The sequence below is a fragment of the Erythrolamprus reginae genome, chromosome 11 (genome assembly GCF_031021105.1).
Source record: "Erythrolamprus reginae isolate rEryReg1 chromosome 11, rEryReg1.hap1, whole genome shotgun sequence".
NCBI lineage: Eukaryota > Metazoa > Chordata > Lepidosauria > Squamata > Dipsadidae > Erythrolamprus > Erythrolamprus reginae.
The window spans coordinates 12385472-12402626 of NC_091960.1; the positions used below are offsets into that span (position 1 = coordinate 12385472).

Sequence of the window (17155 nt, forward strand, 5' to 3'; positions counted from 1 at the left end):
AAACAGGGTCAGCTGTTAGTTGCTGGATAGCTCCTACCCACTCAAGAGGTTGAGACTGCTTGGTAGAGCATCAACACCTCATTGACTATGGAAAACTGGTAAGGCCATTAAGCCATGAATAGATGATGATGATAGCAGAATAGAGTTGGAGGGGACCTTGTAGTCTAACCCCCCCAAAAGCAGAAAACCCTACTACAGCATTTCAGACAAGTAGTTATCCAATCTCTTCTTTAAAACTTCCAATGTCGAATTGATTGATTGATTGATTGGATTTATATGCCACCCCTCTCTGAGAACTCGGGGCAGCTTACAACGTATAAAAACAACAGAATGCAATAGATAAATGCAATTATTTACACTAAACAAATAATCTAGAATCCCCAGATATGTTAAAATCAAACATACACATTCAGACAACAACCACACAGACATTTGTTGGCCAGGGGGCTAAGATCTCATCACCCCAAGCCTGGAAGCATAAATGGCTCTTGCAGAAGGCGAGGAGGATGGGGGCAGTGCAAAACTCTGGGGGGAGCTGATTCCAGTGGGCCGGGGCCCTCACCCTCCTTGCCTTTTGTAAGCTATTAAAGACCCACCTATGTCTTCAGGCATGAGGAAGCTGAGCCCCTGGGTTATATTATTTATGTATGATATGAGTGTGTTGTATGTTTTTAAATAATGGGTTTTAGACTTCTTTTAATGTATTAGATTTGTTACATTGTTGTTATTGTTCTGAGCCACCCCAAATAAATAAATAAATAAAAGAAACATTAGGACAGGGGATGAAGGTACCATGGTGCACTAATGCACGCCCCTTAATTATGGGAATTGAAAGTGTAGAAGTCTTAAAGTGGTCAAGTTTGGGGACCCTGACACAGCAAAACGGGCGAGCAGAATGCTCAGAAAATCCAGCGAGCCCTGGAGGAAGAGGGGCCCCGCCGGCTTCTAGAGAGCAGGGGTCTCCAACCTTGGCCACTTGTGGACTTCAACTCCCAGAATTCCTCGGGGAGTTTTAGTTCCCAAGTCTTAAAGTTGCCCAAGTTGGAGACCCCTGTTAGAGAGGCCCTGGCCTAACGGAGGCTGCCCGACCGTCAGCAGCTGCTGCAGGGCCCGTCGCCTTTGCAAAGCCGCGGGGGCGGAGCGCCAGCCGAGCCACGAAATCCCGCCAGCCCCGCAGGTAGGAGGCAGGCCGGCGGCCCCTTCGGCCGTAACCGCCCCCTTTCTCTCCACCCCCCCCCCCCGGCCTGCCCTGCCCCGCTCCGCCTTCCCGGAGCGAGAAACGAAAGAGACGCCTCCCTTTAGCGCTCCGCTCGCCACCCGCTTGCAAATGGCCGGGTTTAGTTTGGATCTGGGGCCCGCCAAGGAGCCGCTGGGCTTCATCAAATTCCTGCAATGGGTAAGTTTTTCTGGGCGGCGGCGGCGGCGGGAAGCCGCCCAAGCCAGCAGGGCCCGCGCGCAAGGGCTGCGGAGCGCAAAAGCCAGGATGCCGCGCAAGGGCCCGCCCGAAGGCACGAAAATGGACCGCCAAAAAAAAAAGAAAGAGGAAACCAGGTGGGGGGGAGGCTTCCCCGCCACGCGCGACCGTGGGGCACCAGCGCGCGTGCGCAATCCGCACTTTGAGATTTACCTCAGACCTCCACCGTTAAAACCGAGGGTTTTTTTTTTGAGGGGGGTGCAGCCGGTTCCCCCACCCCTTTGTCCCGTGCTAGGCTCGGGTGAACTTTCCTCTCTCTCTCCCTCCGCCCGCCCTACTCGCCCCGTTCCAGCGCCTCCGCCTGCATTTTTTCCGATCTCCCACCCTTTCCTTCCCGTTGTTCTTCTTCCCCCCCCCCCCCCCCCGCTCGCCCGCCGGATTTATAAACACCAGGCGGGGCCTCCGGCCTGCGAAATTCGAAGGCTTGGCTTCTTTCTAGGAAACTTTCTGGCTTAAAAACCCTCCGGCGGTCTATTTTTGGGAAAGAAATTTCCCCTCACAGTCTTCCCCCTCCTCGCCTCAGTCGCAGAGTTGCGCCGTCGGCCACGTGCCCTAAAACCCGTGCAATCTGCGGCCGGAGATTCCCGCGATTCCAAAGGATCCACTCTCAGATCCCATTCCTGAAATCGGGTGGGGTTGTGTGCGTGATTCTCCCACACACACCTTCTGCCGCTGCCCTAATTTTTTCCTCCCAAGAAAGAAAATCCCGGATCCAAAAATCCTGTTTAAACGTTGTCCGAAGCGATCCAGAAAGGCTTCTATCTAAGCGATCTGGGGGCAGAATAGGTTTAACGTGGGATCTTGGGGGTGGGTTTTTCTTGCAAGCGAAAACGATCGTGGGGGGTTTTTTTTTTGAGGGGGGGTGTTTCTGAACCCGGAGCTGTGGAGATGAAAAGGGCGTCTTCCCCCCGCTCCCCCCCCCGAAGAAGCTGTGGTATTAAGTTTATTCTTGGGGAAAGAGAGCAAAATGGCACCTTGTCTCTGCTGCTTACCAGATGGTGGCCCTTACAAGGGAATTGTAGGCGTTGTTTGTATTTCCTGCACTGTAGTTTGATTTATTGATAAAAAGACTGGCGGGTTGGACTGCGGGCTGCAACAAGTTATGACAACAGAAAGCGAGTACAGTATTTGTAGTTCAGGCATGAATCGTGGAGTCCTTGGGACAGATGGGTCCTCGACCAATAACCACAATACAGTCACTCATGCCCTCATCACCTCGAGGCTGGACTACTGTAACGCTCTCTACATGGGACTACCTTTGAAAAGTGTTCCAGAAACTTCAGATCGTGCAGAATGCAGCTGCGAGAGCTATCATGGGCTTTCCCAAATATGCCCATGTTACATCAACCCTCCGCAGTCTGCATTGGTTGCCGATCGGTTTCTGGTCACAATTCAAAGTGTTGGTTATGACCTATAAAGCCCTTCATGGCATCGGGCTAGAAGATCTCTGGGACCATCTTCTGCCGCACGAATCCCAGCAACCGGTTAGGTCCCACAGAGTTGGCCTTCTCCGGGTCCCGTCGACTAAACAATGTCGTCTGGCGGGACCCAGGGGAAGAGCCTTCTCTGTGGCAGCCCTGAACCTCTGGAACCAACTCCCCCCAGATATCAGAGTTGCCCCCACCCTCCTTGCCTTTCCTAAGCTCCTTAAAACCCACCTCTGTCGTCAGGCATGGGGGAATTGAGATATTCCCTTCCCCCTAGGCTTACAAAATTTATGCATGGTATGTCTGTATGTATGATTAGTTTCTTAAATTGGGGTTTTTAAACTACTTTTGTTTATATTGTTTTTTACTGTTGTTAGCCGCCCCGAGTCTACGGAGAGGGGCGGCATACAAATCTAATAAATAAATATTGCCCGCATATTGCCCGCAACAATCTGGGTCCTCATTTTAACCACCTCGGAAGGATGGAAGGCTGAGTCAACCTTGTGATGAGATTTGAACTGCTGACCTGCAGATCTAGCAGTCAGCTTTAGTGGCCTGCAGTGCTGCACTCTACCCACTGCGCCACCTCGGCTCAATTCTCATTAAAGCCCAACATTTCTTAAAGTGGACTTGACCCGTTTTACGACGTTTGTCTCCATGTGAATCGCTACAGTTCTTAAATTAGGAAGACGGTTATTAAGTGAATCTAGCTTCTCCGCTGACAGCTTGCAAAAGGGAATCATGACACACACACACAAACACACACACCTAGCGGACACTGCAACCATCATAAATGTGAGTCAGCTCTCAAGCACACGAAGGTAAATCCCGTGACCCAATTATGGTAATGCTGCAACGGTCGTAAGTTTGAGACATAGTTGTAAGTCACTTTTTTCTGTGCCGTTTTAACTTTGGTCACTAAATGAACTGTTGTGAGTCGAGGACTACCTGTACTTTCTTCCGAGCTTGGTTGTTGATGTTGTTTCATTACAAACTGTAGGTAACAGCTTGTTGGAGAAAGGTTGCCTAGCCGGGGAATGGAAACTCTGGAAGAAAGTACGGAAGACTCCATACAACAGTTTAGACCAGGATTTTTCAAACTTGGCAAACTGTTAAACACGTGTGGCCTTCAACTCTCAGAATTCCCCAATCAAGTACTGTAGTTGAAACCCAGATGTCTTAAAGTTGCCAAGTTTTTAAAAACAAAACAAAACATTGGTTTAGAACAGGGGTAGGCAAAGTTGGCTCTTCTGTGACATATTCCCATAATTCCTGAGCTAGCGTGGCTCCCACAGGAGAACCAACTTTGCCTAACCCTGGTTTAGAATATATTGTGGGGTCAGCAAATATTGCAGGCCCAATTGGCAAAAAAGAAAGCTCAGGATCAGATTGGTTGGGAACGTGCAGAAGAGACCTTCATCCTGCAGTGGATGGTCAGTGGCTAAAATAGCAGTGATGATGATATTGGGTAGGATATTGGGTAGGATGACTGGTTTAATGGGTTTTTTTAAATGATGTCCAGTGTCTGAATTCTGGGAAAGAAAGCATTTGAATATAAATAAAATCCCCAGTTGTATACTTCGTTTGGGAATTTGGGGGTACCTTAAATACAAATAATAATAATAATTTATTAGATTTGCATGCCGCCCCTCTCTGAAGATTCCGAGGGGCTCACAACAGTAATAAACAATGTACAAATCCAATACTTAAAAAACATCTAAACCCATATCATTAAAAACCATACAACTCAGCCATACCATTCATAAACCATAATAACCTGGGGATCTCTCAATTACCCCATGCCTGGCAACATAGATGGATCTTCAGTAACTTACGAAAGGCAAGGAGGGTGGGGGCAGTTCTAATCTCCGAAGGGAGTTGATTCCAGAGGGTCGGGGCCACCACACAGAAGGCTCTTCCCTCAGACGACATTGTTTAGTCGACGGGACCTGGAGAAGGCCAACTCTGTGGGACCTTATCGGCCGCTGGTATTCTGGTCAGATGCCATGTAGGGCTTTATAGGTCATTATCAACACTTCGAATTGTGACCGGAAACTAATCGGCAGCCAATGCAGGCCACGGAGTGTTGACAAGACGTGGGCGAATCTAGGAAGCCCCACAATTGCTCTTGCAGCTGCGTTCTGCACGATCTGAAGTTTCCAAATACTCTTCAGAGGTAGCCCCGTGTAGAGAGCGTTATAGTAGTCAAACCTCAAGATGATGAGGGCATGAGTGACTGAGCAATGACTCCCTGTCCAAATAGGGTCGCAACTGATACACCAGGCAGACCTATGCAAACACCCTCCTCGCCACAGCTGAAAGATGGTGCTCTAATGTTAGCTGTGGATCGAGGAGGATGCCTAAGTTGTGAACCCCCTCCAAGGGGGTCAGTAATTCTCCCCCCAGGGTAATGGACGGACAGATGGGATTGTCCTTGGGAGGCAAAACCCACAGCCACTCCTTGTCAGGATGGATAGGAAAAAACCCCACGAAGTATTTTTTTTAATTAATATTTTTTTAAAAAACGTGGTATAGGCTATTTGCGAAGTTCGAACCCTCGAAAATCGAGGGAACACTGTATACTAATTTCATAAGCCTTTCAAACAACAGGGATAGGGATTGTAAGTGGTGATTTGTAAGTTCTATCATAGGGAAGCCTGAGATACTGAGATTTATGTCGAGCATGGTCCTCCGTGGGGTGATTTCAGGTCACTTTCAGCTCCATCTCCATATGGCTAATGGGAATTGGAGTCTAACCCCTTTGGTTGGTGCTCAACTGGCTGAGAATAATAATCAGAACTACAGTCCACCATGGATGATGAGGGTCTTTCCTTTCTTCCCACAGCCAAGTCATGTTGGGGGCAGTCTTGTTCAATAAATTGAGGGGTGCGTGGTTAGAAAAAGATATAGAGCAGAGGTGTCAAACTCAAGACACCAAAGCTGGATTCGGCCCATGGGTGCTTGGATTTGCCCCATGGGGCCGCCCTGGAACCTGCAAAGGACTAGCCCGCAGTGCCTCTGCCAGCGAAAACGGAGTTCGGGAAGTCTGCACGCAGCCCACCCAAGCTCTGTTTTCACCGGCACAGGGTTGCAGGAGACCCATCGCAGACAAAAACGGAGCTCAGGAACCCATTTTCACTGGCAGAGCCATCACAGGTGCCCCCCAACCTAAGTGACAAGCTGGCCATGCCCACCCTGGTCCCTCAAAGTCAAATGAGTGACATCGAGTTGGCAATGCCCGTCCTGGCTCCACAAAGTCAAACATAAACCTGGTGCAGCGGGCCAGATTATCTCAGGGACCGCCTTCTGCCGCACAAATCCCAACGACCAGTTAGGTCCCACAGAGTGGGCCTTCTCCGGGTCCCGTCAACTAAACAATGTCGGTTGGCGGGGCCCAGGGGAAGAGCCTTCTCTATGGTGGCCCCGGCCCTCTGGAACCAACTCCCCCCAGAGATTAGAATAGCCCCCACCCTCCTTGCCTTTCGTAAGCTCCTTAAAACCCATCTCTGCCGTCAGGCATGGGGGAACTGAGATATTCGTTCCCCCTAGGCTTCTACAATTTATGTATGGTATGTTTGTATGTATGATTGGTTTTATAAAAAGGGTTTTTAGCTGTTTTAGTATTGGATTTTTACATTATGTTTTGTCACTGTTGTTAGCCGCCCCGAGTCCACGGAGAGGGGTGGCATACAAATCCAATTAATAATAATGATGATGATGATGATACAGCCCACGATTAAATTTGAGTTTTGACACCCCTGCCATAGAGGTAGACTATGAATCGGGTGTTACGGGATTGTTCTGGCTAGAGAGTGGGTGGGGATGCTCACGTCCAAGGCTTTCTTTGTCTTGTGTTGTAAAGAAGAACTGTATAAGGAGGAGAATTTAAACTACGACTTGACTGGAGAAGTTGCTTTCGGTTTTTCTTTCTAAGTAAAAGTTTGCCTGTAGTTTTGCTATGGGGTGGAGTCCTACTTTAGAAGCGGGTGTTGTTTGCTATTAGAAGTGGGAGTTGTTTGCTATTCAGGGAGAGTTTGTATCTTGGCAGGGAAAGATCTTAAACATTTTTAGATGAATACACGATCCATTAGATCAGTATCAAGTATGGCTTGTTTTTATGCACATGAGATTTGATGAAACATAGAAACATAGGAGACTGACGGCAGAAAAAGACCTCATGGTCCATCTAGTCTGCCCTTATACTATTTCCTGTATTTTATCTTACAATAGATATACTGTATGTTTATCCCAGGCATGTTTAAATTCAGTTATTGTGAATTTACCAACCACATCTGCTGGAAGTTTGTTCCAAGGATCTACTACTCTTTCAGTAAAATAATATTTTCTCACGTTGCTTTTGATCTTTCCCCCAACTAATGAAGAACAAAATCTCAGGGAAAGCAGAGTAAAGGATGCGATCGAACCATTTTGTCTTCTGTTTTCCTGTTCAGTGTCTTTTAATTCCCCTCTTCTATAAAGCATGGGTCAGAAGAACACTAACCCAATACAAATCAGTACCCATCAAATCAATATTTATTTATTTATTAGATTTGTGTGCCGCATGATTTAGAGCCCATCCTGGCTCACGCTAAATTAAGGGTTAATCAGTTTTGGGCTCTAAATCATGATATTGATTTAATGGGTACATCTTTGCATTAGTTTAGTGTTCTGACCCTTGCTTTATAGTAGAGGGGAATTAAAAAACACTGCACAGGAAATGGAAGACAAAGTGGTTCGATAGCATCTTTACTCTGCTTTCCATGAGATTTTGTTCTTCATCAAATCTCATGCGCATAAAAACAAGTCACTCCATAGCAGGAAGCTTGTTTGAGCCGTGCTCCTATTGTTTCCCTCCTGCACTGGACTGATTAGATATGGATGGTGACCTGCCCCAGTTGTTTGGGGCTCCATTGGGGAAAAGCATAATTTTTTTGCACACTTGAGGTCCTCTACTCTTGAAAGTATAAGCTGCAGCAAAGAGTTGATAGTACCAGGCAAAAATGCATTTATTGTGGGAATAAATTTCGATTTTATCTCTGAGTCTTGTCATGTATTTGCAGTGGCGCAGCTGTTAGAATGTGGTATTGCAAGCTAACTCTGCTCTCATTGCCAGGAGTTCGATTCCTTCAATCCTGCCTGGCTTCAGGTTGACTCAGCCTTTCATCCTTCCAAGGACGGTAAAATGACCCAGATTGTTAGGGAAAATATCCCGAGACTGTAAACCGCTGAGACAGAGCTGTAAAACTCTGTGAAGTGATAGAATTGATAGCTAGAATTCTGTGCTCCAGACAGAATGTGCTCCAGCCATTCTATGCTCCAGCCAGAATTCTGTGAGTTGAAGTCCACTAGTCTTAAAGTTGCCAAGTTTGGGGATCCCTGCCTTAGACTTATATATAAGGCAGGGATCCCCAAACTTGGCAACTTTAAGGCTTGTGGACTTCAACTCACAGAATTCTGGCTGGAGCATAGAATGGCTGTCTGGAGCACAGAATTCTAGCTCACATCATAGCTGGCTGGAGAATTCTACACCCATGTATGAAGCCTAGTTCCATCCACCCGTGAAGTCCATTGACAATTATCGCCAGTTCACCTTTGACCATCAGGAGCTCAGTTTCTTTTGAAGAGGGAGGTTGTGATCCGGCTGTGTAGAGCGCTGGTGAGACCACATTTCGAATACTGTGTTCAGTTCTGGAGACCTCAGCTACAAAAAGATACTGATAAAATTAAACGGGTCCAAAAATGGTTGAAGGTCTTAAGCATCAAACCTATCAGGAAAGACTTCATGAACTCAATCTGTATAATCTGGAGGACAGAAGGGAAAGGGGGGACATGATTGAAACATTTAAATATGTGAAATAAGGTTCAGGAGGAAAGTGAACACAAGACCAAGGGGGCACAATCTGAGGTTAGTTGGGGGAAACATCAGAAGCGACATGAGAAAATATTATTTTACTGAAAGTAGTAGATGCTTGGAACAAACTTCCAGCAGACATGGTTGGTAAATTTATTTATTTATTTATTTATTTATTGGATTTGTATGCTGCCCCTCTCCGTGGACTCGGGGCGGCTAACAACAGTGATAAAAACAATATATAGCAATCCAATAATAAAACAACTAAAAACCCTTATTATAAAAACCAGGCATACATAACTGAATTTAATTTAATTTAATTTAATTCAGTAACTGAATTTAAACATGCCGGGATAAACATATATCCATCCTAAGAAATAGTATAAGGGCAGGAAATAGTATAAGGGCAGACTAGATGGACCAAGAAGTCTTTTTCTGCCATCAATCTTCTATGTTTCTATGTTTCTAAATAGCTTAGTGTGAAATAAATTTGTATTTTTGAACTCTGTTCCTCGCTCCTGACACACCAGATGGCACAACCTCACACACCCACAATCTCTTGTCAGACGGGTGGCCCATAGACAGATAGATGGCCAGTACAGATTCTGTTTCTGACCTTGGAAGTTCGAGGAGCAAGATCAAAAGAAGTTGCTATCAGGCCTGGAAACTGTCTTTGGGGACCTCGGATCTTTGGGCCTGCCACATTTGGTGCTGTGGGAAACTGGGAGAGGGAAGGGAAAATTGCATGGAGCTGGGGAGATATGTAGTCAAAATAACATTCTTTTCTCCGAGAATCAAGGTCACTCTGCCCCTGCATCTGGAGGGGTGTCCCTGGGAAGCATCTCCAGTTGGGACAGTGCTTTGATTGGATGATGTGATGGATAGCTGGGTGCCAGTTTGGATTTTTTTTGGGGTGGGGATATCCCAGAAGCTTTCAGATTCGGCTTTCCTCAGACGTGCTTATATGACAATCTTCTAATCAAATAAAACTTTGAGGGAACTCAAGCCTTGGAGTTTCCTTCCCTTACTTGGAACCCTGACAGTTGCTTTAGTAGAAATGCCAGGGAGAAGAAAACCCAAGGAAATTGATGATTCTGAGAGGATGATGCCTCCCACATGATAACGTTGGGCAAGATTTATTCCAAGAACATCATGTAGAAATAATTTTGCTAGCTGAGGCTTCCAGGAAAGCATTTTGCTTCTTTCATTGACCAACCAGTGGCCTCTCTGGCTGTCAGCAATGGAGAGAAGGAAACAAATCCCACTGTTGTTATTCTTTGCTTGGTAACCAAATATTTGGAAGCCTGCAGCCCTCAACATGGATTCAGAGCCACAAATATTTTAACCGTTTCTGAAACAGAAAGCGTCCAAGTTTTGCATGATTTTGGGTTGTTCTCTGCTATCCTTTTCCCAGTTGTATTTTGTCCTTTAAAAAAAAAAGGGTTGGCAAAGAGAACTATTCGGGATTATGTATGCACTGTAGATTTCTGGGTATATCCTACAATGTAAGAGCATTATCTTGGCATTTTTATTCTTAATCCCTTCCCTAATGATGCCTGTTGTGGTTAGCTCTGGCCCAGCTCCTGCCCCAAGGACTGTGGATGTGGGGGAGACATCCACATGCTGCAGGCCTGTTTTGCCCCCCCCCCCGTTGGAATCTGCTGATGAAGGCTCCTCTGACCAAGAAGACATGAGTGACAGGGAGGAGGAGAGTGTGGCAGACAGCTCAGTAGGAGATCAATTATCTAGCTCCTCCTTGGATTCAGAACAAGAGTTAATGATACAGCCACACATGCGGAGAGCGATGCATAGGCAACAACAACTGAGAGATTATTATCAAAGAAAATGAGGCCACCTGTGGTTGGGTGGGGCTGTGGTAATTAGTGAGGCTGCTATAAATAGCAGCCTGTGGGTTTGGCCATTGTGGAGGATTATCTGATCATTGTGTTTCGTGCCTGCCTTGCTGACTTCGACCTTTGTGTGCTGATTTTCCCCCACTTTGAAACTAAACCAGAGCAAAGTGTGTTTCACTTTGTGAAATAAGGACTGTGAATTGCTTCACAGCTGCAAGCTAAGTATCACAGAACTGATAAGGGACTTGCACAAATTACCAGTTTGTTTGGAGACGAGTGCTCTTTGCTATCCCAAAAGAGGGCTTAGGTTAAGTGAATTTTCATTATAAAGGACATTGCTTTGAATTTTCAAACGTGTGTGTGTCTGAAATTTGTACCTGTGAATTTTTGGGAGGAGTCTACCAGAGAGCCCGACAGAACAAATGCGTAGTTGGGAATTTGCTTCTTCTAACAACAATTGCATTGAGCTGATTTCTTAATGGAGCTGCCCACTCCAACATCGTTTTCCTGGCTTGTTAGTTCAGACCCCTCACAATAACTTCAGAAATAGAAACATAGAAACATAGAAGTCTGACGGCAGAAAAAGACCTCATGGTCCATCTAGTCTGCCCTTGTACTATTTTCTGTATTTTATCTTAGGATGGATATACAGTATGTTTATCCCAGGCATGTTTAAATTCAGTTACTGTGGATTTATCTACCACGTCTGCTGGAAGTTTGTTCCAAGGATCTACTACTCTTTCAGTAAAATAACATTTTCTCATGTTGCTTTTGATCTTTCCCCCAACTAACTTCAGATTGTGTCCCCTTGTCCTTGTGTTCACTTTCCTATTAAGGAAATGGGCTGCTCCCTCCACAGGGGTGGGAAACGCAGTGGGGGTAGTAGGTTTATGCGCTATTTATTGAATACTTAATAGTTTTTTATTGCCCTTCCTTCTCTTGTACCTTAGTATGATCCTTAATTACTTTTAAAATAGGAAATAATTAAATAGTATGTTTTTACCCATAAACTCTTTAATCATTTTAATCATTATCTAGAACTGAACTTTTACAGCAGTGAAAGAAAATTGAGGTACTTGCCTAATCTGTTATCATACTGAACCTTGTGGGTTCAGTACAAAACCTTAAAACGTTACTGTGCTCCTCATTCAAATAATGCTGTCTATCCTTTGTTCTTTTTGTGGCTATTCAAATAATGTGACTTAAATCAACTGAAAAAGAGTCCAAGCACCTATTTGAAAACATTATTATTATTATTATTATTATTATTATTATTATTATTATTATATTATTATTATTATTATTATTATTATTATTATATTATTTATTAAATTTGTATGCCGCCCCTCCCCAATCTTGGTCGGCAAGCCACTCCCACCCAGTCACATGACCTTTAAGCCCCCTGATCATATGATTGTCAAGCCACTCCCATCTGCTCACATGACCATCAAGCCATACCCACAAAATAAGCCACGCCCATGGCGTGGCAGTAAAAAGTTTGGCAGCCTATAACTGAATCACTTGTTCTTACTCTGACATCATCCGCTTTACACTTAAACTGAATTTGCAGTTGGGTGATCCTCTCCAGCTCTTCACAATCACAGTTGACTTACTCTGAATACGGGAAGTCCTCATCTTATGACCACAAATGGAGTCAGAATTTCCATTGCTAAGCAAGGAGGTTTTGAATTGAGTCATGTTCAATTTTACAAACTTTTTTTTTTGCTATTAAGTGAATCACTTTAGCCAGGGGTAGGCAAAGTTGGCTCTTCTATGACTTTTGGACTTCAACTCCCAGAATTCCTACAACTCCCAGAATTCCTGAGCCAATCATGCTAGCTCAGGAATTCTGGGAGTTGAAGTCCACAGGTCATAGAAGAGCCAACTTGGCCTACCCCTGACTTTAGCTATTAAACATATTTGGCTTCTCCCATTGCGTTACTTCACAGATATTGTGGGGTGGTTTTTGTTTTGTTTTTACAAGATGCTTCACCGGTAAAAAGATTACAACTTCTGGATGGTTAGCATTTTTTAGCAATAAAGTAGTTTTAATTAAGGTAATTAAATTTTTAATCAAAATGCTTTTGCACACTTAATAGACTACAGTATAATGTAAATATAATTTGGCCAATGGGAAACCAAAACATGTATGTGATTATAGTGATATTACTTGATTGCAGTGGTCTGGACCGAACCCACAATATTTCTGAGGTCCAACCATACATATTATTGATTTGTTCCAGCAAGCTATAAATCAATAATAATTTGTCAAATGGATAGGCTCTTAGTGACTCTGGGTGGTTTAACAATGGTTAAAACATTTTTTTAAAACAGAGACTAATACAAAAAACCCTCACAAAAATATCACAAGACAAAGGAACAATGAAGGCAAAGAAAATAAACCCAGAGGGGAATATAGAGAAAGAAAGTGTTAATTGTCCTCTTCAGACGTTGTGTTTTCTTTTAAACAGAAGCCCAAAGGTGGCTCAGTGGCTAAGACACTGAGCTTCTCAATCAGAAAAGTCCGTAATTTGACGGTTCGAATCCCTAGCACCACGTAACGGTTTGAAAGCATGTAAAAATGCAAGTAGAAAAATAGGGACCATTTGGTGGGAAGGTGACATGGTTCCATGCGCCTTCGGAGTTTAGTCACATGATCACAGAATCGTCATCAGGCAGTGCTGGCCTTTTGGCTTAGAAACGGAGATGAGTACCTCCCCCTAGAGTTGGGAACAACTAGCACGTATGTGTAAGAGGAACCTTTAGCTTTACCCTTTAAAAAACTTTCATCTAAAGCAGTGATTTCCAACCTTTTTTGAGCTGTGGCACATTTTTTACATTTACGAAACCCTGGGGCACATTGAGCGGGGGGGGGGGGAGCCTAAAAAAAGTTTGGACAAAAAAATTCTCTCTTTCTCTTCCTCCCCTTTGCTCTATTTCTTTCTTCCTCCCTCTTTCTCTCCCTTCCTTCCTCTTTCTTTCTCTCTCCATTCCTCTTTCTTTCTCTTCCTTCCTTCCTCTCTTTTTTTTGCTCTCTTTCTCTCTCCCTCCCTCTCTTTCTCTCTCTTGCTTTCTTTCTCTCTCTTGCTCTCTCTCTCTTGCTCTCTTTCTTTCTCTCTCTCTAGCTTTCTTTCTCTCTTGTTCTTTCTCTCTCTTTCTCTTGCTTTCTTTCTCTCTTGTTCTCTCTCTCTCTCTCTCTTGCTCTTTCTCTCTCTTGCTTTCTTTCTCTTTCTCTCTTTCTTTCTTGCTTTCTTTCTCTCTGAGCTTCACGGCACTCCTGACCATGTCTCGCGGCACACTAGTGTGTCACGGCACACTGGTTGAAAAACACTGATCTACAGTACTAGACTAGGGGACCAGGCTGCCTTTTGATCTTTTGATTTTTTAAAAATTCTGGGGCTTTTTTAATGATAGATTATTTGTTTATTTTATTTATTTATAGAAACGGGCTTTTCTTTTTGCAGGTTATGCTGGATGACTCCAGGGAGCGAATAATATTTCTTTAAAAAATGAAGTTAATAATAATCATAGCATAAGATAGTGCCGCTTACAACACTGCCTTTGATGGGACGCCAAAATTAAATTTTGAAAATAGATTTGCGGCAGATGCCACAGGGTTGCAAATTAGTTCTGTATTTTCTTCTCCTGTTCACTGAAGCCTTTTGTTCCCAAGGGAAAGATTTCAGAAAGAATGAAAACAGAAGATACTTGTTTATGTGAGTTCTTACATACAGACAATCTTTGACCTGCAATCCAGTGGTAGGTTTCAAAAGTTTTCAATACTGGTTCAGTGGGCGTGGCTAGGTAGGGACATGTGACTGAGTGGGCGTGGCCAACTTGATATCACACACTCAGTCAGTCACATGACACCCCACCTAGCCACGCCCACAGAAAAAGGTAGGAAATTTTTTGAAATTTTCACCTATCCCGCCCTCCCTTCACCAGTTTGCCCCCGTTTCCAGGAATGGGTTGCAGCCGGTATGGCTGGGATAGGGGTTCCGGAAGCGGAAATTGAGATGTGCATGCATATCCATGCCCTGATGCATGTCGGTGCAAGATTTGGCTTCTGCGCATACGCAGCAAAAAAAATCTCACACAAGGACACTCGCATGCAAGATTTCACCGATTTTTTTTTTGCTTCTTTGCATGCATGGAACCAAAGAAAATTTATTTATTTATTTATTTATTGGATTTGTATGCCACCCCTCTCCGGAGAATCGGGTCGGCTAACAGCAACAATAAAGCAGTGTACAATAGTAATCTGATACTAAAAATGATTAAAAACCCATTAATATAAAAACCAAACATACATACAGACATACCATGCATAGAATTGTAAAGGCCTAGGGGGAAAGAGGATCTCAATTCCCCCATGCCTGACAGCAGAGGTGGGTTTTAAGTAGCTTACGAAAGGCAAGGAGAGTTGCTTCCAGAGGGCCGGGGCCACCACAGAGAAGGCTCTTCCCCTGGGTCCCGCCAAGCGACATTGCTTAGTTGACGGGACCTGGAGAAGATACACTCTGTGGGACCTTTGGGAAAATATCGTGCATACGAGCATTCTCACACAAGATTTCATTTGCTGTGCATGCGCGGAAGCCAAATCTTGTGCCAACAGGCACGAATGCGCCCACCGAATGCACATGTGCCCACAACAATCCCGGAGAGCATACAGGTAGCGGCTGGTAAGTGGAACCCCCCCGTTTCCCCTCCTTTAGGGGCTCTGGTCCTAGCCCTGCTTCCTCCACCACCTCCACCCCTTTGTCCAGGCTGCTTACCTTCCACGATGGCTTGTCCAGAGTCCGGAAGGCAAGCAGACCGGAATTTTCGGCGGGCCCCAGACAGTTAACACCGCTGCTAGAAAGTGTCCATCAAAGAAGTCTCCCAGCCACCACCTGTTTTGAGAATTGTTTTGCAGCTGCGACAGCTGGCCACAGGCTGCCGAAAAGTACCAGAGGCTGCTGCTGTGCCGTCGCTGCCATGATCTTTGCGCATGTGCACCTCATTAGACTTGCAATGCAATGTGATACGCATGTACGAGTAACATGACAATGATGAACATGGGCAAGTGAGCAGCGAATAGGTGACCAGTTTGGGAGTGTGGCCAGCTGGCCATCGCTACCGGTTCAGCAACCTTGGCCAAATTTCCGCCAAAGGTTCACGTATGAACTGGCTGAATACCACCTCTGCTAAACAATGTTGTTTGGCGGGCCCCAGGGGAAGAGCCTTCTCTGTGGCGGCCCCGGCCCTCTGGAATCAACTTCCCCCAGAGATTAGAACTGCCCCCACCCTCCTTGTCTTTCGTAAATTACTCAAGACTCACTTATACCGCCAGGCATGGGGGAGTTGAGACACCTTTCCTCCCAGGCTTCTTTATATTTTGTTTCATGTTTGGTATGAATGTGCTGTTTGGTTTTTAAATATATGATAGGGTTTTATATGCTTCTTTAAATATTAGATTTGTTTTGTTATAATATTGTTTTTATTGTTTGTGAGCCGCCCCGAGTCTTCGGAGAGGGCGGCATACAAATCTAATAAATAATTATTATTATTATTATTATTATTATTATTATTATTATTATTATTATTGAGCCTTAAATCTCTTTTGCTAAGCGAAACATTGGTTAAGTGAATTTTCTCCTACTCTGCGCCCTTTCTTGCCATAGTTGTTAAATGAATCCCTGCGGTTTTTAAGTTAGTAAGTTAGTAACACAGTTGTTCAGTGAATCATGCTTCCCTATTGACTTTTCTTGTAGGATGGTCACAAAAAGGGATTATGTAACCTTGGGACATTGCAACCGGTATTGGGTTGCTACCGGTACGTATAGGGATGGCGCACCGGTAGCAAAAGTTGTGTTGCGTGTGCAGCTTCTGTTCTGTGTAAGAAGTAAAGCTGCACGCCCAGCGTGCCTGTAGCAGCGGGAATGAGAATCCGTGAATGTAGGGAAAGCAAGTAGGATGCTTGGCTGCATAGCTAGAGGTATAACAAGCAGGAAGAGGGAGATTAAGATCCCGCTATATAGAGCGCTGGTGAGACCACATTTGGAATACTGTGTTCATTTCTGGAGGCCTCACCTACAAAAAGATATTGACAAAATTGAACAGGTCCAAAGACGGGCTACAAGAATGGTGGAAGGTCTTAAGCATAAAACGTATCAGGAAAGACTTCATGAACTCAATCTGTATAGTCTGGAGGACAGAAGGGAAAGGGGGGACAGGATCGAAACATTTAAATATGTTAAAGGCTTAAATAAGGTCCAGGAGGGAAATGTTTTTAATAGGAAAGTGAACACAAGAACAAGGGGACACAATCTGAAGTTAGTTGGGGGAAAGATCAAAAGCAACATGAGAAAATATTATTTCACTGAAAGAGTAGTAGATCCTTGGAACAAACTTCCAGCAGACGTGGTAGATAAATCCATAGTAACTTAATTTAAACATGCCTGGGATAAACATAGATCCATCCTAAGATAAAATACAGAAAATAGTATAAGGGCAGACTAGATGGACCATGAGGTCTTTTTCTGCCGTCAGACTTCTATGTTTCTATGAA

At 44.6% G+C, this 17155-nt stretch overlaps 1 protein-coding gene across 1 annotated transcript in view; it reads left to right on the forward strand.

Moving 5' to 3' along the window:
- The first annotated feature begins 1097 nt into the window (after positions 1–1097).
- LOC139173999 (synaptophysin-like protein 1) overlaps positions 1098–17155 on the forward strand; it is a 39059-nt gene continuing 23001 nt past the window's right edge. The window contains exon 1 of the mRNA XM_070763994.1: positions 1098–1396. Coding sequence (XP_070620095.1) covers positions 1328–1396 — 69 coding nt within the window. The 5' untranslated portion in view covers positions 1098–1327. The remainder of the gene's footprint in view (positions 1397–17155) is intronic.